General features: G+C 41.9%; 1 protein-coding gene across 2 annotated transcripts in view; it reads left to right on the top strand.

The window, feature by feature from the left end:
* The window catches only part of si:dkey-97m3.1 (fatty acyl-CoA reductase 1), a 316,542-nt gene extending 301,065 nt beyond the window's left edge, over window positions 1-15,477 (top strand). For both annotated transcript variants that reach the window (XM_028818035.2, XM_028818027.2), the window contains 2 exons: window positions 6,327-6,454; window positions 12,141-15,477. In XM_028818035.2, the coding sequence (XP_028673868.1) occupies window positions 6,327-6,454; window positions 12,141-12,303 (291 nt within the window). In that variant the 3' untranslated portion in view covers window positions 12,304-15,477. The remainder of the gene's footprint in view (window positions 1-6,326; window positions 6,455-12,140) is intronic.
* Window positions 15,478-25,154: the final 9,677 nt, after the last annotated feature.

Raw genomic sequence — 25,154 nt, 5'->3', positions numbered from 1 at the left:
TGTCTTTGTAAGGTGATTTTTTGCTCTGTAGAGGTGCAGTGCTGTATATTACTAAGCTAACCGGATGACTGATTTTAAGCTTAGCTGGAGTTTTTTTTATTTTTTCTGTCCACTTGAACTTATCATCTTTTAGAAATTTAATTCAAAATGAATTCTATATTTTAAGGACTATATTTCTCTTCTGTATCTTTCTTATGTAATTGTTTATTACTTATGTATGTTTTGTATACTGTTTATCGAAATTTATTTTGTTTTTCTTTGCATGTAACACTTTGTGCTCACGCTTGTTCTGAAAACGTGCTATAGAAATACATGAGTGGCCCGTGATGGCTTATGGGTTCTCTGTTTAAAAAAATGCACCCCAGTCCACTCTGTCCATGTTTCCCAGAAACCTCCTCATCTGCTTCTGCAGCAAACTAAAACTTACAAAGAGACGGAATCAGAAAGACTTGGGGGGTCTACCACAACTACACTTCCTTGGTCCAAGTTCTCTCGCCAGTGTTTTGACTTCCTGTGAGGCTTCATTTGGTATCGGTAGCAGTTATAACGATTAGATAATCAGCTACCCTTCATGTCCTAATCAATGCCAACCTACACCATCTTATATCGAATGCCCAGGAAGAAGCGAGACAACCAACTGGTTGTGGTGAGATACCCCCAAAGTGCTGTACAATTGAACTGTTCAAAACAAGACTAAAGACTCCTTTCTATTCACTTGCTTTCTGTGACCTTCAGTAGTACTGATGGTTTCCTCATTGTGATTATGTCATCTTACTTCTGTTTATTATTTATTTTTATTTATGTTCATATATTTTTAGGGCAGCACGGTGGCGCAGTGGGTAGCGCTGCTGCCTCGCAGTTGGGAGACCTGAGGACCTGGGTTCGCTTCCCGGGTCCTCCCTGTGTGGAGTTTGCATGTTCTCCCCGTGTCTGCGTGGGTTTCCTCCGGGCACTCCGGTTTCCTCCCACAGTCCAAAGACATGCAGGTTAGGTGGATTGGCGATTCTAAATTGGCCCTAGTGTGTGCTTGGTGTGTGGGTGTGTTTGTGTGTGCCCTGCGGTGGGTTGGCGCCCTGCCCAGGATTGTTTCCTGCCTTGTGCCCTGTGTTGGCTGGGATTGGCTCCAGCAGACCCCCGTGACCCTGTGTTCGGATTCAGCGGGTTGGAAAATGGATGGATATATTTTTATTTCTATTTATGTTATTTGTTTGTTTTTCTTTTATTCTTTTATTGTAAAGCACTTTGGCCACAGCATTCCAATGTTGTAATGTGCTATATAAATTAATTGACATTGCTTTTTTGAATTACTGTGGGGCCTAGAGATGTATTTTTTGGAAAGATATTAGATGATTTTTTCCCCTAACATATTCATACATTGCAGTTTACTATTTAAGAGCTAAAAGCAGGGGCTAGCAATGCATCCTTCTTTTTTCCAACTGGCTTATCCAGTTCTTGAGTCACAGGGCGCCTGAGCTCATCCCAGCAGCATGAGACACAAGGCAGGAAGCAGTCCTGATTAGGGCGCCTGATGTTTATGTCTCAGTGTTTACGTTTTTATATTTGCATGTGCATACTGTTTATTAAAGATTATTTATAAATGTGTGCAACACTCTTGGCATTGTCAGTTGAAAAATATAAAGCCAACATCATTTTCTCAGGCCTGGTTAGGCCAATTCAGGATCGGGGTGAGTCAGCGACTATCCCAGCAGCATGTGAGGTAAGGCAGAAAGCAGCACTGGACAGGACCCCAGCCCACCACCCACACTCGCCCTGGCAGTTGCCAATTCACTTACACTTTGGGGGTGTGGGAGGAAAACTGGAGTACATGGAGGACAATTGATGTACACAAAGGGGAAATGTGCAGGGCACAGGAATCAATCCCAGGATGCCAGATCCTTGAAGCAGCTCTGCTACCCAATATATAAAAATATCTAAATTGTCAATGCTACTGTGTGAACTGAAAATGTGACTCAGTGTTTATTTTCTATAAATCTATCACATTACATCCATTTTTTTTTTACATTTCAATCAAATCCCTCCAAGGCTGTCTTTTCATGATTGCGATGTTGAGGCCTGACTGGCTGATGAGATTCCCTTCATCCTCTGCATAAGTGAAAGAGAATTCAGCGCTCGGGATTCAGATCCTCCTTAGGATTCCTTTAAGAAGAGAATTTTGGTTTCTCCTTGTGCTCCTCACTCTGTGTCTAGTGCAGCCGAGCAGACTCTAAATTCCTGCTGCTCTTGGCGCAACACCCTCGTATAAATTATCCAAAAGCCATCTGTCCTGACACGGTCTGAAAAGTCTGCTTGTTGAGCAATTTTGCTCTTGCCTGTTAACAGACAAGCTAATAAAAGGCTGCTAAATGATAAAAATGTTTAATTAGAGTAGCCATCTGCTTTAAACATCTTAAAGACTGAGCTGAGCTCAGAAAACCAAAAGTGTGCGTGGAGTCTGGTGCTCCTGACGACAGCGTTAGAGCTTCAGCGTATGCCACTGCACCATCGGGGATGTCCAGTGGCTGATTTAAAACAAGACCAAAGATAAGTGACATGGAAATGTTGCATTTGTATTCTTGGTTACAATGCAAAAATGGCTTATGGGGTCCAAAAAAATGAAAATTCATTGATAAAGACAATCAGATTAAAATTCCTAGGATGTCTGTGCCCAGATGAACCCCAGCACAGCATATACAGCAGTGGATTTCACATTTTCATTTATTCTTGTTGTTCTGCTTATAGCTGACACCTGCTTTATCAATGCAGTCTATCAGGAAATACTGCCTTTGTGTACGTTGAGTTTGGTATTCATTTTGAGTTTTTTTCGCCTATTTAGAGTCTCAACTCCTCTTTATCACTAAAGGGGCCATATTCTTGAGGTGCAGCCCCCTGGTTTGGTTCTGTAAAGTGTTTCCCCCCCCTGCAGCTTTGTGTAAATTCACACTATACAACTTTCAAAATCCCAGAATCCTTCATGATACACCACATTCTCCATTCCTATCAACCTTCATGTCCTATCAACATATACCCTTGGGGGGATCGCAGACTGACCCTGAAACTCCATGGTCTCTCAAAATAATGTGCTTAAAGTGAAGGTTTCTTTATCGTGTGACTTTAACAAGTAGAGTCACTTTTCAGTCGTTCCTGCCTCACCACCATCCCTGGTTTCTCAGGTGCACCCAATAGCCATTGCTTTCCACTGTTCTCACTGCTTGTCATGTGTCTGCTCGTTTTATTAGCAACCCTTTATTTCTTAGTCTTATTTCATATGGTAACAGTTGGCACTGTAACCAGGGCAGAGAGTTAGTACAGCGGCCTCATAAACTAAGAGCACTGCTTTCAACATTTCAACCCATTCACTCTACCCAAGTCTGCTTAGGTTGCTCTCAGGGTGCACTTGTGGTAAAGTCACCTCACTCAGTGCATGTGCCTTCGATCCAGATGAGCTTACTGCCTCTCAAACTCGCTGATGCTCTGTGGCTAGCCCCGGCTTGCTGCACCCCCATATCTGGCAGACGTGTGATCATAAGAGCCAGATGACCAGGACCTGTCGTGTGGCCTCACTGCTGTCCAGAACAATCAGGCAAAAACAACAACACTTATTTCTATAGCACATTTTCATACAAACGATGTAGGTCAAAGTGCTTTACAAGAAGTTAATGTTAAAAGAAAAGAAAAACAACACTGGTCAGGAATATTAATGACTAAGTAACAAAGACAAAAACAAATCTCTACTGAACTCAGTCCATTGAAGGCTATCATGTCTCCACGGCCCTCGAACACCATGTGCACATTTTCTTCTTCTTCTTCTTTTGGCTGCTCCCGTTAGGGGTCGCCACAGCAGATCATCTTCTTCCATATCTTTCTGTCCTCTGCATCTTGTTCTGTTACACCCATCACCTGCATGTCCTCTCTCACCACATCCATAAACCTTCTCTTAGGTCTTCCTCTTTTCCTCTTCCTTGGCAGCTCTATCCTTAACATCCTTCTCCCAATATACTCAGCATCTCTCCTCTGCACATGTCCAAACCAACGCAATCTCACCTCTCTGACTTTGTCTCCCAACTGTCCAATTCCACTCTCTTTACTTTCCTCCTCTCCTCCTGCCTCCGGACACGTCTCCCCCCTCTTCTTCTTCGGCCAACAGTAGCCCTGTTGGCTAACAGTACTGGTGGCAGACGTTGTTAACCTGGGGGCTCGACTGATCCGGTATGGAAATTTGTATTGTTGTCCGCATATTGATTTGGCAAAATTTTACACCGGATGCCCTTCCTGACGTAACCCTTCCCATTTATCCGGGCTTAGGACCAGCACAAAGCCATGTACACATTTTCTAATTTATTTTATTTCCACATCTATCTTAAAAATAAACTGCTCACACTAGCTTTCTTATAGCCAAGGTCTTGGCTCAACCCTCAGTTCACCCAGCTAACATGCCTCATCTTGATGTTAACATTCATAGAAATCCCAAAGAGGCAGGACTCTCCCTGCAACGTCCCGAGACCACCAGGCCACAATATCGCATCACTCCTTCTGTGTTCTCTACACCTCCCAGAGCAGGCATCACAGGGACATAAAGATCAGATACCCAGACCACATTAAGTGGCTCCCCTTCATTCAGACCTGCGGTGATGTTCCTCTGATGTCTTCAGGACTGTCATGCTTGTAAAAAACCTTGTGTAGCAACTTCCTACATTTGACTAGTATTAAGTCCCCAAACTTAACAAGGCAAACTTGAAACTCTAAAATTGTGTAATGGAAATATTATAAGAAAAGGAAAAGCTTGGGTTGCTGATGGAAGAGGTGTAGGAGAGGCTAACAGAGGGTGGTATCCCTGTAGTCTGAATGTGGATCTCAATGTCCCAGTGTAGAGATGGGAACACTGTGCTGTCCTTCAGATGAGATGTAAAAACGAGGTTCTGACTTTCTGTAGTCATTGAAGATCCCTGCTGGGTATCCTTTTGCAAGGAGTAGGGTGAATCCCAACGTTCTGGCTAAATTGTCCACCTTGGCCTGGTAATTCTTTCCCCTTAATCTTCCCCTGTTCCTAACTGTCCAACTGTCTCTCTCACCCTTTCACAGTTTAATAGATAATGTGTGGTGAGGTGTCTGGCCAAAAAATGGCTGCTGGCACATCATCTAAGATGATGGTGAATGTTGGTGGTGGATTTAGGTGCTTCCCACTTGCCATGTATAGTGTTTTGAGTTGTAAGAAAGCTCTGTATAAAATGTGAAGAATTATTATTATATATTAAATTGTGATATTGAACTTTCAGATATTAGTTGGTTAAACACATATGCTCTGTAACTAGTTTTAGGGTCTGCAGTGGGTTGGCACCCTGCCCAGGATTGGTTCCTGCCTTGTGCCCTGTGTTGGCTGGGATTGGCTCCAGAAGACCCCCGTGACCCTGTGTTCGGATTCAGCGGGTTGGAAAATGGATGGATGGATAGTTTTAAGGTGATTTCCGCTACAATACAAATGCAGAAATAATATAATATTATATAACATAACTAGGGGCGGCACGGTGGCGCAGTGGGTAGCGCTGCTGCCTCGCAGTTGGGTGATCTGGGGACCTGGGTTCGCTTCCCGGGTCCTCCCTGCGTGGAGTTTGCATGTTCTCCCCGTGTCTGCGTGGGTTTCCTCCGGGCGCTCCGGTTTCCTCCCACAGTCCAAAGACATGCAGGTTAGGTAGATTGGTGATTCTAAATTGGCCCTAGTGTGTGCTTGGTGTGTGGGTGTGTTTGTGTGTGTCCTGCGGTGGGTTGGCACCCTGCCCAGGATTGTTTCCTGCCTTGTGCCCTGTGTTGGCTGGGATTGGCTCCAGCAGACCCCCGTGACCCTGTGTTCGGATTCAGCGGGTTGGACAATGGATGGATGGATAATAAACTAAACTTTTTTATTGAAAGATCTAGCTAAGCCATTTGTTAATTTAAGATATTGGGCTTTTTTAGCGAAATGTGGCCTCAGCATCCATATCCACCTCTATATGCACACATCACCCTGTGCCAAGATTCTCCACTTCACACCTCCTGTGACAGGAGCAGCCACTGAGGGGTCTCCTGCTGGAGGTCTGAAGCCAGACCCTTCTCGTTCTTTGTCTCTACACACTACTGTGTACGCTAAAGGATGATTTGGACATCTTCAGTCTCAATATGAAGGTTGAGACACGCAGTTTTAGAATTCTCAGGGAGACCTCCGACATACAGGTGCCCTCGAGCAATGCCACGTTTGCATACCATGTCTGAGCATGGCTTTCGAGTGCAGGGATATTTGATTGGATCTTCTATTGAAATAAAATTCTGCATTATTTATTTGTTTATTTTTGCAGACTTTTAATTTTGATGTTCGCCAGCTGCATTGGCCTGAGTACATTGAGAACTACTGCATTGGGACTAAGAAGTATGTCCTCAATGAAGACATGTCTGGACTTCCAGCTGCAAGGCAGCACCTCAAAAAGTAAGTGGTGGGTCAGTCCTTCAGCTTTTCAGAGAAGTAAAATTTTTAAGTAAATGTGTATTAATTTTGAGTGAAAGCTGACTGTGGCTGCCTTATTCTCCATATCGAAGGAGTTGACAGAAGGAGTAAAAGGTTCAGGAGACAAGAAATGAAAACTGTGCTCACTGGGGGGCTCTTTATTGATGTACTGTATGGGCTGCAGAGAGGAGCTGAATGCCAGGATCTTGCAGGACAAAATGGTATCTGAGGAAAGAGAGGCAGAAGTCACTGCTACCACTTAACACAAACCTCCAAATATGGCAGTAGACTATTTGAATTTGGTTGATATTAACACGTCACAGAGCTAAAGTAAAGATTCAAAATATCTGGCACTTTTCTTAGTGCACCGTGTATATTTTTCCCAACACCTCACAAAGCAAAGCAAATCGTATTTTTGGTCAGTGCAAATTTTTCAGTTAATGATACCATTTTAATTAATATTACAATTGAAACACATTTGTTTAGTCATTTCATTTATATTGTTACTAGTAAAAAGTTAGGCATTGCCATGTTAGTCAGTTATATGAAATTGTTCAGTTCATCTGAAATAAGTTGTTGGTCACAGTTGGCTTGAGGCACATTACAGTAATCCCTCGCTATATCGCGCTTCGACTTTCGCGGCTTCACTCTATCTCGGATTTTATATGTAAGCATATTTAAATATATATCGCGGATTTTTTGCTGGTTCGCGTATTTCTGTGGACAATGGGTCTTTTAATTTCTGGTACATGCTTCCTCAGTTGGTTTGCCCAGTTGATTTCATACAAGGGACGCTATTGGCAGATGGTTGAGAAGCTACCCAACCAGAGCGCGTATTACCTATTAAATAAAACTCCTCAAATATATTGTGAGCACGGGGGCTCTTCGCACCCCTAGAGGATACGGCCGCTCCTCAAAAAACGCTGAAAGATTACCTTCACATTGCTGCCATCCTTGCTGGGCTTACATGTGGCTGCTTTGTCAAGCGATATGCTTCCCGCATGGTGCTTCGCATACTTAAAAGATCAAACAGCACGTATTGATTTTTGATTTTTACTTTTCTCTCTCTCTCTCTTGCTCTGACATTCTCTGATCCTGACGGAGGGGGATTGAGCAGGAGGGCTGTTTGCACACCTAGATGATACGGACGCTCATCTAAAAATGCTGAAAGATTATCTTCACGTTGCTCCCTTCCGTGCAGCTGCTTCGTGAAGCGACATGCTGCGCTGTGCTTCGCATACCTAAAAGCTCGAAGGGCACGTATTGATTTTTGATTGTTTGTTTTTCTCTGTCTCTCTCTCTCTCTCTCTTTCTCTGCTCCTGACAGAGGGGGTGTGAGCTGCCTCATTGCAACAGCTTTGTGCCATGTGGTGCTTCGCATACTTAAAAGCCAAACAGCCCTATTGATTTGTTTGCTTTTTTCTCTCTATCTCTTTGACATTATCTGCTCCTGACACACACTCCTTTAAAGAGGAAGATATGTTTGCATTCTTTTAATTGTGAGACTGAACTGTCATCTCTGTCTTGTCATGGAGCACAGTTTAAACTTTTGAAAAAGAGACAAATGTTTGTTTGCAGTGTTTGAATAACGTTCCTGCCTCTCTACAACCTCCTATGTTTCTGCGCAAATCTGTGACACAAGCATGACAATATAAAAATAACCATATAAACATATGGTTTCTACTTCGCGGATTTTCCTATTTCGCGGGGGATTCTTGAATGCAACCCCCGCGATGGAGGAGGGATTACTGTATTCCAAGCCCAGCTGACATCTCTACTAAATACATGTACAATTCCATGTGGTATACATACAGTATTGATAGATCATTAATGTGCATTTTCACACAACATATATTAATTTATTTATTAAGCTTTTATATACAATAGTAGCATTTATTTATATAATTCATAGCATCAAGAAAGCAGTGGTGTAGCTAGGAAAGGACGGTCCGCCCCAAGTGGCATTATTGGCCAAAAGGCTCAGAACACTTCACGTGTAAGCAGCAGGGTTCGGAAAAATACCACTCATGAATGAAAAAAGTAAAATTCTCTCATTTTTATCCACAAATGTTTCAAAAACAATTTTTAGACTGTCCTTCTATGACGGCATCAGACACAGCAGTTGAAATTTCTGAGACAATAACTAAAATAAACATAAACATTACACAGATAACAATTTCTAGGTTAGATAAACAACTAATTTACAATTTATAAATTTCGTTTCGTTATCAATCCGAATGCGTTTTTGCTCTGCGCAGATAACATCCCCACCTATCACTTGTACACTACACTGGTTCTGGTTTTCGCAGCATAATTATATTAAACTAATAATTAGAACATGGCTTATCAGTGTGTCTATACTATATTCTTGTCTAGTTGATGCTTATAAATAATTATATGTGGAAAATTAATGTTGTTTCTCTATATAGGAATACATCAATGCAAAATTTATCGTAATTTTTCTCTATACACCATTTTAATTTTCTATTTAGATAGGTTAACATATTCAGATATGTTGGAGGGCAGTAAGTTAAAGCATCGCCCCGCCCTGAGCGGCACGAACTCGAGCTACGCCACTGCAATAAAGTATTAAATTGTGCACACAAACACGCCGGTTTATCCATTACAAATTCTTGTTAGCACACAGCTACTCAAATAGATTTCATAGTAGGTATTTATTTCTCCCTGGTTTGAACTGACCGCCGTGGAGCAAACACAGGACAAGACGAGACTTTTTCCTACTTCCTCCCTGTTTTAAATTACCAATTTTCAAAATTCCTATCTTGCCAAGCCTGCTTAATCCAATGCAGAGTTGCAGGAGGCTGCAGCCCACATGAACTCACAAATTGGGTGAACCATCCAGCACTGTAGGCGATATTTATAAAGGGGTACACTCACTTATTACACACAATGCCCATACAAGCTCACGTAAATATTAAGGCACAAATATGCAGAGAGAAAATCAAATTTCCCTTTTTTGCTTGCATGCAAAAATGTACATGTTTTGTAATAAGACATATTTAAGGTTTATATGTTTTCCTCACATTTTTAAAATACTAGTAAAATGGGGTTTTTTTGTTTTTTAATTTAAATCCATCCTGTAAGTATTTTAGTTCAGCTGTTTACTGCCTGTGCCTAGATGAACACCTCTAGCTCTGGAAGGAAAGCAACCACAGGCTTTTAAAAAGCAGCAGGCATCTCATCACAAGACACACAGCTTAATGCTAATAATATTTAAACATGCAAAGTAACCTTTTTGTTGTTTTGTAGTATAAATATCTGCTAAACCTCTGAAGCTCTCCACACATAACAAGTAGTGATTGAAGAAATGTTATATTATAAAATCCACCATTCATTTTAACACATTTTACCTACCAGTTTGCGGGTCTTTGCATACCCATGGAGGTATGTCTCCACTTTCAGAACCACTCGTCTAACAAACACAACTTTATGTCCAAGTCCACAGTGTACTGATCAGGCAATTGCAGACATCACCATTTTCCAGCCGCCATCTTGGTCACATCCCCTAGAACTCTGGTTTGAAAGGAGCAGCGCACATTCCTTCAATGCAGACTGTTTGAAATCAACAATGTGCAAAGTGTTTAGAAAAAGGCATGCTTCTAAAATATTGTAGGGATGTAATTCTTGAAAGAAGACTTACATAAAGTGTCAAAAAACAGGACTACCAAAAACTGCGGGTACAAATTCAAATTTGATGTTTCAGTGTTGATGCTATTTTACATTCTCTTTTTATTTATCTTTCGTACTGGGTAATATGTCAAAAGTTGTCATTAGCAAAAGGGATGTCCTTGCTTTGGAGTTTAGAGCCTGTTTAAAGGCCCCTACTATACAGTCATATGAAAAAGTTTGGGAACCCCTCTTAATTCTTTGGATTTTTGTTTATCATTGGCTGAGCGTTCAAAGTAGCAACTTCCTTTTAATATATGACATGCCTTATGGAAACAGTAGTATTTCAGCAGTGACATTAAGTTTATTGGATTAACAGAAAATATGCAATATGCATCATAACAAAATTAGACAGGTGCATAAATTTGGGCACCCCAACAGAGATATTACATCAATACTTAGCTGAGCCTCCTTTTGCAAATATAACAGCCTCTAGACGCCTCCTATAGCCTTTGATGAGTGTCTGGATTCTGGATGGAGGTATTTTTGACCATTCTTCCATACAAAATCTCTCCAGTTCAGTTAAATTTGATGGCTGCTGAGCATGGACAGCCTGCTTCAAATCATCCTATAGATTTTTGATGATATTCAAGTCAGGGGACTGTGACGGCCATTCCAGAACATTGTACTTCTCCCTCTGCATGAATGCCTTTGTAGATTTCGAACTGTGTTTTGGGTCATTGTCTTGTTGGAATATCCAACCCCTGCTTAACTTCAACTTTGTGACTGATGCCTGAACATTATCCTGAAGAATTTGTTGATATTGGGTTAAATTCATCCGACCCTTGACTTTAACAAGGGCCCCAGTCCCTGAACTAGCCACACAGCCCCACAGCATGATGGAACCTCCACCAAATTTGACAATAGGTAGCAGGTGTTTTTCTTGGAATGCGGTGTTCTTCTTCCGCCATGCAAAGGGCTTTTTGTTATGACCAAATAACTCAATTTTTGTCTCATCAGTCCAAAGCACTTTGTTCCAAAATGAATCTGGCTTGTCTAAATGAGCATTTACATACAACAAGCAACTCTGTTTGTGGCCTGAGTGCAGAAAGGGCTTCTTTCTCATCACCCTGCCATTCAGATGTTCTTTGTGCAAATTGCGCTGAATTGTAAAACGATGCACAGATACACCATCTGCAGCAAGATGTTCTTGCAGGTCTTTGGAGGTGATCTGTGGGATGTCTGTCACCATTCTCACAATCCTGCGCATATGCCGCTCCTGTATTTTTCTTGGCCTGCCAGACCTGCTGGGTTTAACAGCAACTGTGCCTGTGGCCTTCCATTTCCTGATTACATTCTTTACAGTTGAAACTGACAGTTTAAACCTCTGAGAGCTTTTTGTAGCCTTCCCCTAAACCATGAGACTGAACAATCTTTGTTTTCAGATCTTTTGAGAGTTGTTTTGAGGATCCCATGTTGTCACTCTTCAGAGGAGAGTCAAAGGGAAGCACAACTTGCAATTGAGCAATTTAAATACCTTTTCTCATGATTGGACACGCCTGTCTATGAAGTTCAAGGCTTAACGAGCTAATCCAACCAATTTGGTGTTGCAAGTAATCAGCATTGAGCAGTTACATGCATTCAAATCAGCAAAATTACAAGGGGACCCACATTTTTGCACAGCCAGTTTTTCACATTTGATTTAATTTCATACAACTAAATACTGCTTCACTAAAAATCTTTGTTTGGAAACACCCCAGTACTCCTAGGAAGTGAAAGACATACCACTGTTATCGTTTTTTGTTGAAAGAGTAAATTATTATGCAGGCTGAGAGGGGTTCCTGAACTTTTTCATATGACTATAATAGAACATTCATGCATACTGACCATCTGCTCCAAGACTGGGTGCCCCTCACTCACTGAATGACCCTCAATTTGACTAAAAGGAAAGGTGCTATTAATAAAACCAGTGAACGCGTGTTAAAGCCTTTGGTGACGGCTTACTTTTAACTCAGTTTCTTTATTCTTGTTTTACTTCCAGGTTGAGGAACATTCGCTATGCCTTCAATACCATCCTGCTGGTGTTCATTTGGCGCATCTTCATTGCCCGATCGCAGATGGCTCGCAATATATGGTACTTTGTGGTCAGCCTCTGCTATAAATTCCTGTCCTACTTTAGGGCATCCAGCACACTTCGGCACTGATGGCTACCAGGACTAACAGAACCTGCCTGCCAGAAACCATTGATCCCTTTTCAAGCAGATTTCTGGACTATCTGTGCTGTATCCAGTCAATCACCATCCATTTCCCCCCCACCCCAGCAGGAGATGCTTGTCATTTTTCAGAAATAAAAGGTTTAAACATAATGGATTCTTCTAAAGTAGAAAAAAAGAGTGATATATATATATATATATATATATATGTTTATATGTATATATGTCAGCAGCCATAAAATGGCTTATGTTCAAGGATCCTGCTGTGGTGTAGTTACCAAATTTGTGATTATTTAATCCCATGACAAACATTTCCTCTCATTTTTTTATACCTCTTTTTAATGGAGTTTTTAATTTTAAAAAACAGTATATGCAAGAAATCGAGATCTTTAATCCAAATTCTCCATGTGTTTGTAATTAACTTGTTTGTTCCTAAATGCCTCGTTTTGGAGTTGAAACCACGTGCCATAAAAGGTTCATCCTTGCTCTTTCATACATGACAGAATCCAAAGGGATCGTCCCTATTGCACGCTGGATTTATTGCCTTTTCTAATTTTCATAGGTGGTCTCCTGGTGCCTGAGAATTCCGTTCATCGGGAGTCCTTTATGTCCTGGCAAAAATGGCACCACGCCAGGTGGATTCCAAGGGAGCAGGCAAACATGTTGAAGCTTCTGTTGTATTATTATGCTGCACTCCATTTCGTCCCTCAAATTTTTACCCATCCAACATCACACTCTTAGTAGCCATCAAATTGTAAAGAACGGCAGAGGTGTAAGAATCGTTATAAATATTCTGGCAAACCTAACCAGAAAAGAAAATGTGCTTCCCATTCCCATTGCCTCCCACCCAGTGGGTCGAGTCCCGAGTTATTTTTGAATCCAGGACAAAATGTGTTAAGTTGTATTTGCCAGAGTGTTGTTTAACGATTCCTAACTTCTGGACATCGATTAGAACGCCGATTTGTACAGCGGGGGACTTCACTTCTCCCTCTTGCCTTGGCCTTTCCGCTATCGCACACTGCAGGCTACAAAGGAGCTGCATCCATTTCCCTTGCCGCTTTCATTTTGTGCAGTTTGTCAACATGTTAATGTTTTGGGGGACACAGTTGCATCTGACAAAGACCCAAAAGGCAGTGCATTCGTTTTTTTCCACTGCCGATTGCAGTATGGGCAAAACCCTCAAATGTTTTCTTCATGTTTGTACTTTTCTCTCAGTGTAGCACTTTCCAGAACTCGTGGACACTGTAGCTGAGCTGTGCTGCACTCAAAAGAATTTATTAAGAAAAAACAAAACAAACAAAAGTTTCAAAGTATAGGTGTAGAGTGCCTAAAAATTGAGTATGTGCTTTACTCATACAGATGTTTGTTCGTTGTTGTATATACAAAAGAACATCTCTATTTTTTACAAATAATTTATGTATTACAAGTATTTCTTTTGTTTCGCTTTTTTAACGTGTATTACAAACATCTGAAGTGTGTACTGTGCAGTACGCTTTTTAAAGAGAGACTTTACAGTTCTGCAAATATCTGCTGTAGCCGACTACACAACTGCCTAATGGACACTGTGGAGTGGTGACCTTCCTTCAGCCTAGTTGGTTAAGTCGCTGGTGTGCAGGAGACCTGGCGGAGGGAAGGGACGGTCTGACTTCGGACCTTTCACAGTGTCTCTGACTTCACAAACACACCAGCAGATTGAAAGTGAGGATTGCCTGAGAAGTTAAAGGAAAGCTGCTCTCATCCCAAAGCCGTGAGCGATGTCATAAAGAGTCCACCCCAAGTATGTGCACGCGTGCGTATCTACTGTATGTGTTCAACCACGCACTTGCACACGCAGGCACAACACAAATTATAGCTAATGGACCGCTAGAGCTCACACAACGGTTAGACGAAATCTGCAAAGCGTCACGTCCTCCATTAGCTGGAGTACAACACCACCCACAATCCATTTTCATGACCGCTTCTTCTCTCTCCGGCGCTTCATTGAACTTGGAAGGAAAAGGATGGACTTGTAAAAGTCTGGACTGCAAGAAATGAAACCTTCTGAAGCATCTCTCATGATAACTGATCTTGAATTTTGCACAATAGTGATTTTCTATTACTTTTGATTAACGTATCAAATTGACTCGCGCCCCGTGACGCAAAACTGGATTAAGCGGGTTTGTTCTTTGTGATATGGTAACTTCAGATAGTTTTCTCTCAAGTTTTTTTAACCAAACTATAAAAGTTGTCAAGACTGAAGTGAAGCGTGCTCTTCGTAACTTCTACTTAGTTCATCATGTATTGAGGTATTGTATGGTCCAGAACACACCCTATTAAGACTTTATGGTTTAATATACGACGATGGGACGGAATTTGGTCAGTTCTGTATGGAGCAGTGGGCCTGCACACTTCCAGGTAATCTGAGAGATTCCTTCATTTCTCCAGTAGTTTACTGCATTGCAAGTTAAAGAAGCAAGGCCTTGCATGCAGGTTTCATGTAAAGTTGTTGCATATTGGATCATTTAAATTTTTTTTTTCTTAATATATCTTTTTTCTGTCTTTGGAGCTGCTTGTTACATTATGGAACTGCAGAGAGCCAATGGAATGTCCGGCCATAGCAGCACACATTCGTGCAACCCACCCACCCTCACTCACTCACAGAGGGTCAGTTAGAAATAACAAGCAGAGTGGGCCGAGAAAACACACGTGGACGTGAGGACAGACGGTCAGGTGACTGGGGCACAAATGAAAGTCTGACCCCTGTCGGCAACACTAAGCACTGTGACTGAGGTGGCTCCTGTCTGCTAGGGTGCGGAAATGTGCTAAACCATAAAATCTTAACAGGGTCGTTTTTTTTTCAGAGACAGATGGATATATGTATATGTGCGAGTCTGTCTGTGTGGATATGCTGTTTAACTGCCGTCCATAAAGTGCAGTGCGTACACGCCAGTCAACGTCCGAATACCTGACAATATCCTATGCAATATGCAGTATTCCTCTGCAGGTCCCTCGTCTTCGTGTCATTCTGTATGTAGCACCTTAGTCGAGGCCCCACCTCATCATTCTCATACCCGTGTGTTTCTTGGGTCTGTAATCGTGAATTGGCTCCTTGTGGTCACACACAGCCATCGCAGACTGAAGTGGTTACCATTATGGCATCTGTGTGTGTCTGAAGAGCGTCGGAAGGCTTTGTTAGAAAAAAACTGCACTGTGTGTGATTAGCGTCACGTGACCCGGAACACGGGGGTGGTCTTGATCCAGCAGTGGTACCAGTCTTTGTTTTGATGTTGATGAGTCTCTCCTGTAATGTCATTCACACCGATTTGGGTCTCTCCGTCTGTGACTATGAAGTAGTTTACAGGAGTGTCCACCTGTCTCTGGGGCCTTACAACATCTGCTCTTGGTTGGAGTTAGCCTGACCTCATGGTATGAAATGTGTATTATTTGTCAAAAAATAAATACGGCCCTTCCAAATTATTTGGATTTCTTTGTCATGTTTATGCTATGCTGCATATAGCTGTACTCCCGCTGCCACCCTTCAGGAGCCAGATGAATGGGCACAGGCGTATCGGATTAAACTTGTATGCATACATCGCGGACAGACATGCGGTTTGCGCAGATCTGCATGGGTTGCCCACACCATTGTGGGTTTCTTTGGTACTCCAGACAGCAGAGAGCGGGCCTTGTGATGGACTGGCACTCCTTTCTATTCCAGTGGTCCTCCAAAGTAGTGTGCAGCACAATGGAGGGGACATTCAGCAGCAGTGGTGAACAGAAGAGGAGAAACAAGACATCTTTATACGGTGGAAAGGTTTTTAGTTTGTACCATTTATTCTGAAGTGAGCCAGCAAGTTTGATCCAGAGAAGGTAAGTAGCCATGAGAAAGGTGTTTGCTATCTACTAGTGGGGTAAGTCTGTGAGCTTCATTTTAAGTGTTCCTTGTAGATCTGAGGGTATTGAATTCAAATCCGGCAATGGAACTGCTCTACCTCATCCAGTGTTTCAGAGATGGAGGTTACACGTATCATTCTTTTAAATACAATTATTGCTTACAAAAAAGTAGTGTCTTGGTAGTGATTTTCATTTTATAATCCTCTGAAGATGTTTCACAGCGAAATGACCAACAGGCGTCTGTTAACACAGCTTTCTCTCTTCTGGACAGTAAAAAAAGGGCGTCTTTCTAACCTTCTTAATATTCATTTCTGGCAAATTTGAAAGAATAAGAGAAAAAAATATTAATTTAGAGCAACAAATGTGCAGCTAATACTTGATTTTGGGTTGTTTCCACCTCAACTAAAGTCCACCATTTTTCAGCTCAAAATATACTTTAGATATATTGTCTTTCAAGCTCAGAATATGATGCCATAAAAGAAACTTATTTTTTTTAACAATCAACAGTTGAATAATTTTCACTAAATCTGATATCTCGTGGAAACAATGTGTGCTAGAGACCAAAACCAGAGTCGGCACACACCTAAATCTGGAAATTGCACAGATGTTTTTGTGCAGGAGTGTAATAAGAACTTGACAACGTCTTCATCTATAAATGCATGTAAACGCGGTCAAATATGACTAAATGTGTAAATTACAAAATGAATACATCATATAACAATAAGCAAATCTGAAAATCAAAAACAAGTGAATGAATACTTGAAAACTGCCTTAATTTGTTAATTAGGTAAATTGTGTGATTATTCAATGAACTTATTAACAGGTAATAAAAGCAAACACACTCAACAATAAAGGATGTTGTTAGGTGAGCTCCTAGGTGCCCACGCCATTCGCTGATTTGGTAGATTAGCCGCACATCGGTGGCACTTGTGGCTCCGCTCTTTCTTTTCCAAAGCCTTTTTCAAGCTCACTGCAAATGTCCGTGCATTTGGGTGCAGGGTTCACCTCTGCTTTGACAGTTGTCATTCACAAAAGAAATGGCCGGTCCCAGGCAGGTAGCGGATTTGAAGGCCAAGTGCCATTCATTTGCCTGATGCCTTAACCAATGAAGGCAACGCTGAGAGTTAACACTGAGACTTAGTGGCACTCATTCACACTCGGCGAGGTACTTCGGTTTTCTGATGAGTTTTACCATCGAGCACAGCCTCAAGTGATGGCGTATGGGCCTCTGCTTTGATGGCAGGTGACATTCAACGAGATGACTTACAACTACACAACGTAACGTAACTGCACAATTCTCCATAATCCAATGCAGGGGCTGGAGCCCATCCAGATAGCACTGGAAGCAAGACCGGGACCAGGTCATCACTGAGCCCACACACGCTCACATTCCCATCAGGCCAGTATAGAGTCAGCAATTAACCTAACCTACTTGTTTTGGGGTGGATGCTGGTCCACACAGAATAACACCAGGCATAGGTTTCAAACCCAGGATGCATTACTAGCTTCTATGCCACCAAATAACAAATTTCACAACTCAACAATATTACATCGGCAGCCATGTTTCTCTTCCATCACACAGGACAGAGTGCAGAGATCCTGCCATTTTGGATGAACCTTTCATTATAGTGAAGACTTTCCACCTTCCAGTATGGGTAACAAAATCAGGAATTCCTACCTGATCGTGGCTATGGGTTTGTACATTCCACGAGAAGCCTACAGATACATTTGTGTATGTCAAGCCAAGGCAATATTTAGGCATACAGTATCTTAGTATCTCAGATACGGTGAAATGCACTAAAGCTTTTTAGATTTTATCTTAAAATCAATTCTTTTACATTCAAAAGCATCTACAACATGTGTCAAGATATCTCAAATACATTTTTGGATTTCTCAAAATAACTTCCTGTGCTTTGCAAATATATCTTAAATCCGTTTTGGGAAATCTCACATTGACCATTGATGCATTTTTAAGGTCTCTGAAACGCATTAATGATCTCCTGTTCAATCCCATATTCTTTGTGTGTTTTAACATATTTTTGACATGTGTCTGAGATATCTCGAAATCGGCAGCAAGTTATTTTGAGATATCATGAAATGCATTACCAATATCTGAAAAATGGATGGGATGTTATTTTGCAGTTTCTGGAATTGGATTTGAGGTATCTGGAATTATCTTTCACATAGCAAACATTCATTTACTGTATCTTGAAGCAGCCTCCTGTCGTTTTAAAGATATCTTGGAATCCATTGATATGTGAAATGGAGCAGAGAATGAGCTATCATAATGCAAGTCAACGTGAAGTTATCTGAAATGCATTTTAAGATGCATTGATTATGTTTCCATACATCTGAAACTAACATCTGGACTGTTAGGAGAAATCTGAAATGCGCTTCAAGGTATCTTACAACAGCTTCCTGTGCAATTCACGATTCACAAAGGGCAGGAAGTCTCATTTTTACAGATAGTCATTTTAAGATGTATTGATATATTGGTATATTCAGCTATCTGTACTTCATGTTAAAACGCCTTAAATGCATTTCCCGATATCTTCTGATGCATTTTGAGACATCAATAGATGTGAAGTGGACTTAAAACCCAGCTAGGATTCACACCGTCGATATGACGGTGACTTATTTACTTTTTCAGAGGGGATCCCAGGAACGCACCCAGCCTTGGCCCGACTCACACACACACTCCCTCACAGAGACAAAAAAGCAACCGGTAATAAAATAGAAATAGAAGACAGTAGTAACCAATAATCAATGAAATATAACTATACAAACTATAACAATCCCAACCCAGTTCCCCTTACGGCGATACACAATTATCACAAACTCGTCAATTACAAACCACTAACAAAAACCACACACTATGAAGTCCATGAAAATGGCAACTGATGAAGTGAAATGCTGGAATTAGATTGTCCAGAGATCAACACGCTGTATATGAATGTAAAGGTCAGTCCTACCGGTATTTCCTGATGAGATGATGGCGTGTGAATGGGATCAGGAGCACTCCTTTCTTCACAGGTCCACAACTAATCCTCAGACAGTACACATGCAGCAGGGAGACACCAGACGGTCCATACACAGAAAACAGGAGACGATCCAGGACACAACAAAACCTGAAAAATGAGAAGGCAAACAGACAGGCAACTCAAGACACAAAACAACAAAGACTTTCCTTCCTGCAGAACTGGCCTCCTTGTCCCCAGCAGCCCCTGCAGCCTCAGCAGATGACCAGTCAGAGCCATTGCTAGGAGTTGAAGCTTTCACTCCACAGTAGTGCGGCTACAGATGTCACTTTGGCTTGCCAGCATTTGTGTCCCAGATCTCCTGTCAGGGGTCCGAGAGCTCAAAGCAATGAAGAACGAGGACCTGTCCTGAGACCAATCACATTGCTAATTGATCAAGGCACAGTGAAGCTCTTATTGGGTGAAATGTAACCACCAATTAATCTGATATTAGGGGGCCAAAAAAACAGAAGACCCCCACAGACAGAGGAACATCTAAACTCCATTCAGTGAGTGTGAGAATTAAGTAGTTGTCCTACAGTAGCACTGCCCACTACACCTCCATACTACCCAAAGCTTAACTTAACACTTGAATTAGTCTTCATTTTATTTACAGGAATTCATCAGCCTACATGTAACTAAGAAACGAGCAAAACCTGTTTGGCCATCACGAGGCACCAGAACCGTGTCCAGTTGAATAAGTGTCTGGAGATGGGGTGACATCATTTGGTGTTTTTTTGATAGGGAAACACTGTCTCTGGTTGTGTCTGTGGGGTTATGGGTCCACAGCTCCTTTAGCAAAGGCCAGTTTGTTAAAAATAAATAATCACCGTGCCCGCGGCTTAGCAAGGGGGCGTGGTGACTGTAGCGAGCCACAGGGCGATCTGTGGTGCGGGCGTTTCTCACCTAAGTGCACAGGTGAGAGACTGCCCACATCCGTGATTGTTCCTGTGGCTAATGGGCTGCAGCTGCTATGTCCTCTCTGCATATATAGAGAAGCCCGAGACGGTTAGAGGAAAAAAGAAGTGAAAGAGAAAGAAAGACGGAGGTTACAGGAGGAAGCAAGCAAGCAAGAGAGAGAGTGTGCGCCGGTTCGAGTGAGTGAGCGAGTGAAAGCAGGCTCGCGGCAGCTGAGCAGACAGCCTGGGGTTAGGCCGACACCCAGGGCGTAGTAGTGGTTGTCGCTCCCGCAGAGTTTGTTTCAGGAAGGACGGGAGTGACCGGGAGACGGGTGACTCTCCACATGATGCCACGGATGGCAGCGGGAGTCTGGACATGGGATATGGTGTCCTCCACGTGAGAGCCTTGGCCGTGGGAGGAAGTCCCAAGTTGTTATCTGGAGGAGCCGACCGGAGCCAAGGATCGGTGAGGCAAGTCTGACAACAGTAGCAGGAGAAGTAGGCAGAAGGTCAGCTGAAATGAGAGCGTCTCGCCTGTTGAATAGCCCAGATGGGAGTAGCAGGGGAGCCGCCAGAGTAACAAAGGACGCCGGGCTTAGTGGTTTTAACAGATTGCTTCCTGTGACATTTTACCTCGTTGTTTTTAGAGGATTTTTCTATTTATTGATTTTAACCTTCACTTTTCTTATGGATTATTTATTGAACTTTGCACTGCTGCACTTTGTTTGAACACTTGTTTTGTTTGTTTAATAAAAGCACTTTGCACATTTATTACATCATCCCCTTGCTCATTGTTATTGCCTCACTGTCTAGCTCATCGGTGACATTACCAACGGTGTTGGGTTCAAGGGCTCCCTAACAGCCGATGGGAGCACGGAGCTGAACCCGCATCATCACAGTCTCTCCAGAATGTCACATAAATGTTCATTTCAGTTCAACTCTCAGGTCTAGGACAGCCATAGTGTACAGTTAGCACTGTTGTCAGGCCTTTTCAACCACCCATTGACCACTGGAGTCCTATGGCGGAGCTTATTGTCCTCTTAGAACAGGGGTAGGCAACGTCGGTCCTGGAGTGCCACAGTATGTGCAGGTTTTTGTTCCAACCCAGTTCCTTAACGAGAACTCAATTATTGCTGATGAAGCACATATTGCTTAAGTGACATTTTAATGCTTCATTTTAGTGGTCTCGCTTGTTAAGGTTCTCCAACCTTAATTGCTTATTTCAATCTTAAACTGCTGCATTCAGTGTTTTAATTGCTCCTTATTAGCAATAAGATGTAAAAGACAAAGCAGCCAGCAGTTCTCCAGCTAGCTTTTTTCCAATTACATCTGTGTGTGTTCATCATGCACGGTTTGATTTAATAAAACACTTAATAGAAAAATGTGACAGACTAAAAATGATCTGTTTTAGGCTTCAAATCATTTGGATGATATCCTTGGAAAGGAAAAAAATCTACGATATAAAAGCCTTACATTGCACAGACTAACAAGCCATAAAATTAAATAAGGTCTGAGATTGGCAATGATTGGTTTCTAATTAAGCAATTGGGTTGAATGAAAACCTGTAGCCACTGCAGCTCACCAGGACCGACATTGCCTACCCCTGTTTTACATCTTATTGCTAATAAGGAGCAATTAAAACACTGAATGCAGCAGTTTAAGATTGAAATAAGCAATTAAGGTTGGAGAACCTTAACAAGTGAGACCACTAAAATGAAGCATTAAAATGTCACTTAAGCAATATGTGCTTCATCAGCAATAATTGACTTCTCGTCAAGGAACTGGGTTGGAACAAAAACCTGCACATACTGTGGCACTCCAGGACCGACGTTGCCTACCCCTGACTTAGAAGATTCAACTACCATCAAAAAAGAGATGCTCAACCATAACATGAATGTGATCACTCAGAACAATCAGCATTGTTGCTGCATTTTGTTGTGTGTCCCCCTTGTCCTCTTATTGATTGCTGTGTGAAGGGTCATTCCTCAAAGCTGGATGAGTATTTTTTACTACTTGCGTTTTCTGCACCGCTTCACTGACAAAGCACATCTTTAAGTGTCCTAAAAAGCCTGTGCACCACAACCTGACCACCCTTGGACTGTTTCTGATGTAAATCTCTTCTTGTGTTGTAGTCAGCTTATCCAGAGTTCTTTGCCCGTACCACTGCACATACATTGAGGAGGATGAGGCTTTTGTCCACAGTTGCCTCTTCAGCTAATCATCCTCTGCCTTTCACTGCACAGGCCCAAAGCACCCTAGTCTGTTTCTCCTCAGCCTAACACCAAGTCTTCATGTTCATTCGGCTTTCCTCTCACCCTCCAACACTCCATATGAGAATTCACATCCACAGATTGATATATCTGATCTTCCAGTTTTGCTGCATGTTTCACTTTCATCAGCCATATCTCACTCCCATTGAGCACACGACCTCTCACAATATTTTCTTTCAAAGCCAGAGAGGCTTGTATAAGAAGTCAGAAAGAGGGTTCAGCTCCTGGAATATCTTCCATGCCCCTCTCACCCTGACAATCACTGCTGTGCCCACACCTCCATCTGCACTCAGTATATCACCTAAGTAGCAGAACATGGAGCTTGATCCTTCTGTTCTCACAAAGAATATCATTATCCCATTTCATTTCTTTATTCAGCAAGTTCTCCATAACCTCCCAGTTCTCCATAATCCAGTTCCTCTAAATTACGATGTTCCCTTCAGGATTTTTCAAGCAATTTGCCTCAGCTACATTCTGTCTCTTGTCATCTGCTCCATGGTCCTGAGGACATTTCTCTTTTCCTCGTCATTCTGAAGGTCATTTGCAGACTCCAATTGTTTAACTGCTTTTCAAGCATTGTGCTTTGCTTCCTTATAGATTCTCCTTTGACCTTCCGCTGTTTTCTGCCATTCCTTATAGCACTTTCTTGTACTTCTCAAATGACATGTCAACCTCAGCCTTACAGCACCAGGTTTCCATGTCTCTCCCAAGCATAGTCTTCTTTGCTTGTTCTCAACTTGCCATTCACAACTCAGGATTCAATGTCAGTTGCTCCTGCTACCAAAGCTTCACAATACCTACTTCTGACGCTTTCCTCCTTCAGCTTACACACCTTCTGTCTCAGTACATACTTCAACTTGATCACTACAACCAAGCATCATTATGATACACAACCTTCTACAGATACCACCACCATATTTTTTATTATGTCCCGATCATCTTTCCTCAACAACATGTAATCTATCATGGTCCTTACACCACCAGAGTCCATCCATCCATCCTTTTTCCAACCCGCTGAATCCGAACACAGGGTCACAGGGATCTTCTGGAGCCAATCCCAGTGTCAAATGTTACCAGTTTGGTTTCCTATTTCTTAAACATGGTATTGCACACAACCACTTCTATTGTGCATCAGTCTTCTCACCCTCAATATTATTGGTACTGAAGCTAAAGAGTCCATGGAGTCCCTCTTAACAGCAGCACTGGTGTCTCCATGCCTATTCAAGTTACCCCCAATACAATCAGCTTTCCGTGAGGCACCCCAGATTTCACCAAACCATGGGGCGTATATGGAGCTAAAATGAACCGGTCCTTTATCAATAGTATTGTCCAGCGTTTCACTTCTCTCCTGCCACAGAAGCGTCCACCTTCCATTCTTTTTCTCCTGCACACATTTTGTCTCAGTATTATTATATTACTTCCATTTAGCGTCCTTCACACCTCTGACTCACCACCACACCTTCATCAGTCCTGCTCCTAAACTGGCCTCCCCACAGTGCCACCATCACAGATCCGTTTTCCTGTATCTGTAGGATGGCCTGTTCCCTGGGTTTCTTTTTGATGGGGGCACCCACAGGGCACTACGGACTGAAACCCACATATAATTTGTAATTTTCATCTTTCTATTTCTTTTAAGAGGAGACTTTATCCAGTCTGCAGTAGCCCACTGCCAATATTTCAAGGCCCTTTTGTAATTTAAGGAATGGCTTTCTTACTACCACTCGGCCTGTCAAACCTGCAGCACAAAGTCTCCTCTTCACAGTACAAACAGAGACTTGTTTTTTTGACCACTGTTAAGCTGTGCTTGAAGCTGTTGTGCGGTGAGGCGCCTATCAAGCAAGCTGGTGACCCTCAGAAACTTGGCTTCTGATTGGGTGGTGACTTTGGGTCTGTCAGATTTCTTCCAGTTTCCAATTGTCTTTGGATTGTGTACGACACCACTGGACTCGATGACGCTTTGATTTTTTTCTGCAATTTCTCTAAATGAAAGGCTTACACTTCTAAAGTAATAATATTCTGCCTCATTTAATTTGTTAATTGCTGTTTTCTTGCCATTACCACTGGAATTTACAACTCTCTACAGTGTAATGTTGTTCAAGTATTACTTCAGAGGGTGTAGTAACACAGTCTGTTCCAGCTCTGCTTTATGACAGGCAGAATGTTTTTAAGTAATCAACAGAAGTTGGGACACCTGTGCAAATTGTTTTCGTCAACTTGCAAGGCTTAATTTACTTTAACTGCTGCAGAACATCAGTAGGTTCTAATCTATTTGTTGTTCCCTGAAGAAGGCCTATTTGTAATATTAGAATTTTTCCTTTTTTCAGTCTTTGCTAACCTAAACTTTAAATTGAAGCCTTTGACAGTTTACTGCTTACCTTTTCACCATTTTAGATCATTCATTGCAGTTCACTTGATTAAACATGAAGAAAAACTGTAGTATTCTAAAACTTTAACGAAACACACCAGCAGAGTGTGTGTAAAAAAAAAAAAAAAAAAATGATATATATATATTTTTTACACACACACATATACATGTCTCATATCACACTTGCTCTTCAGTTCAATGAAAAATGAGTAATAATAATGCTGGCTTTTGAATCACACTGCTACAGACATTTCTCCTATGAATGCTAATACATTTAAAATACAAATCCTACCAGTGTCTAGACATTTGTCACAACAGAACAAGAGCTATCAATAATAATGGCCTTATTAAAATATATTTCCACATCTTCCCTGATGTTGACCTCATCCTGAAATTCTAAGAACAAAAGAAAAGCAGCAGT

The sequence above is a fragment of the Erpetoichthys calabaricus genome, chromosome 1 (genome assembly GCF_900747795.2).
Source record: "Erpetoichthys calabaricus chromosome 1, fErpCal1.3, whole genome shotgun sequence".
In the NCBI taxonomy this organism is placed as follows: domain Eukaryota; kingdom Metazoa; phylum Chordata; class Cladistia; order Polypteriformes; family Polypteridae; genus Erpetoichthys; species Erpetoichthys calabaricus.
Note: the sequence above shows the minus strand (reverse complement) of the source record. Positions and strands in the feature narration are given on the sequence as shown.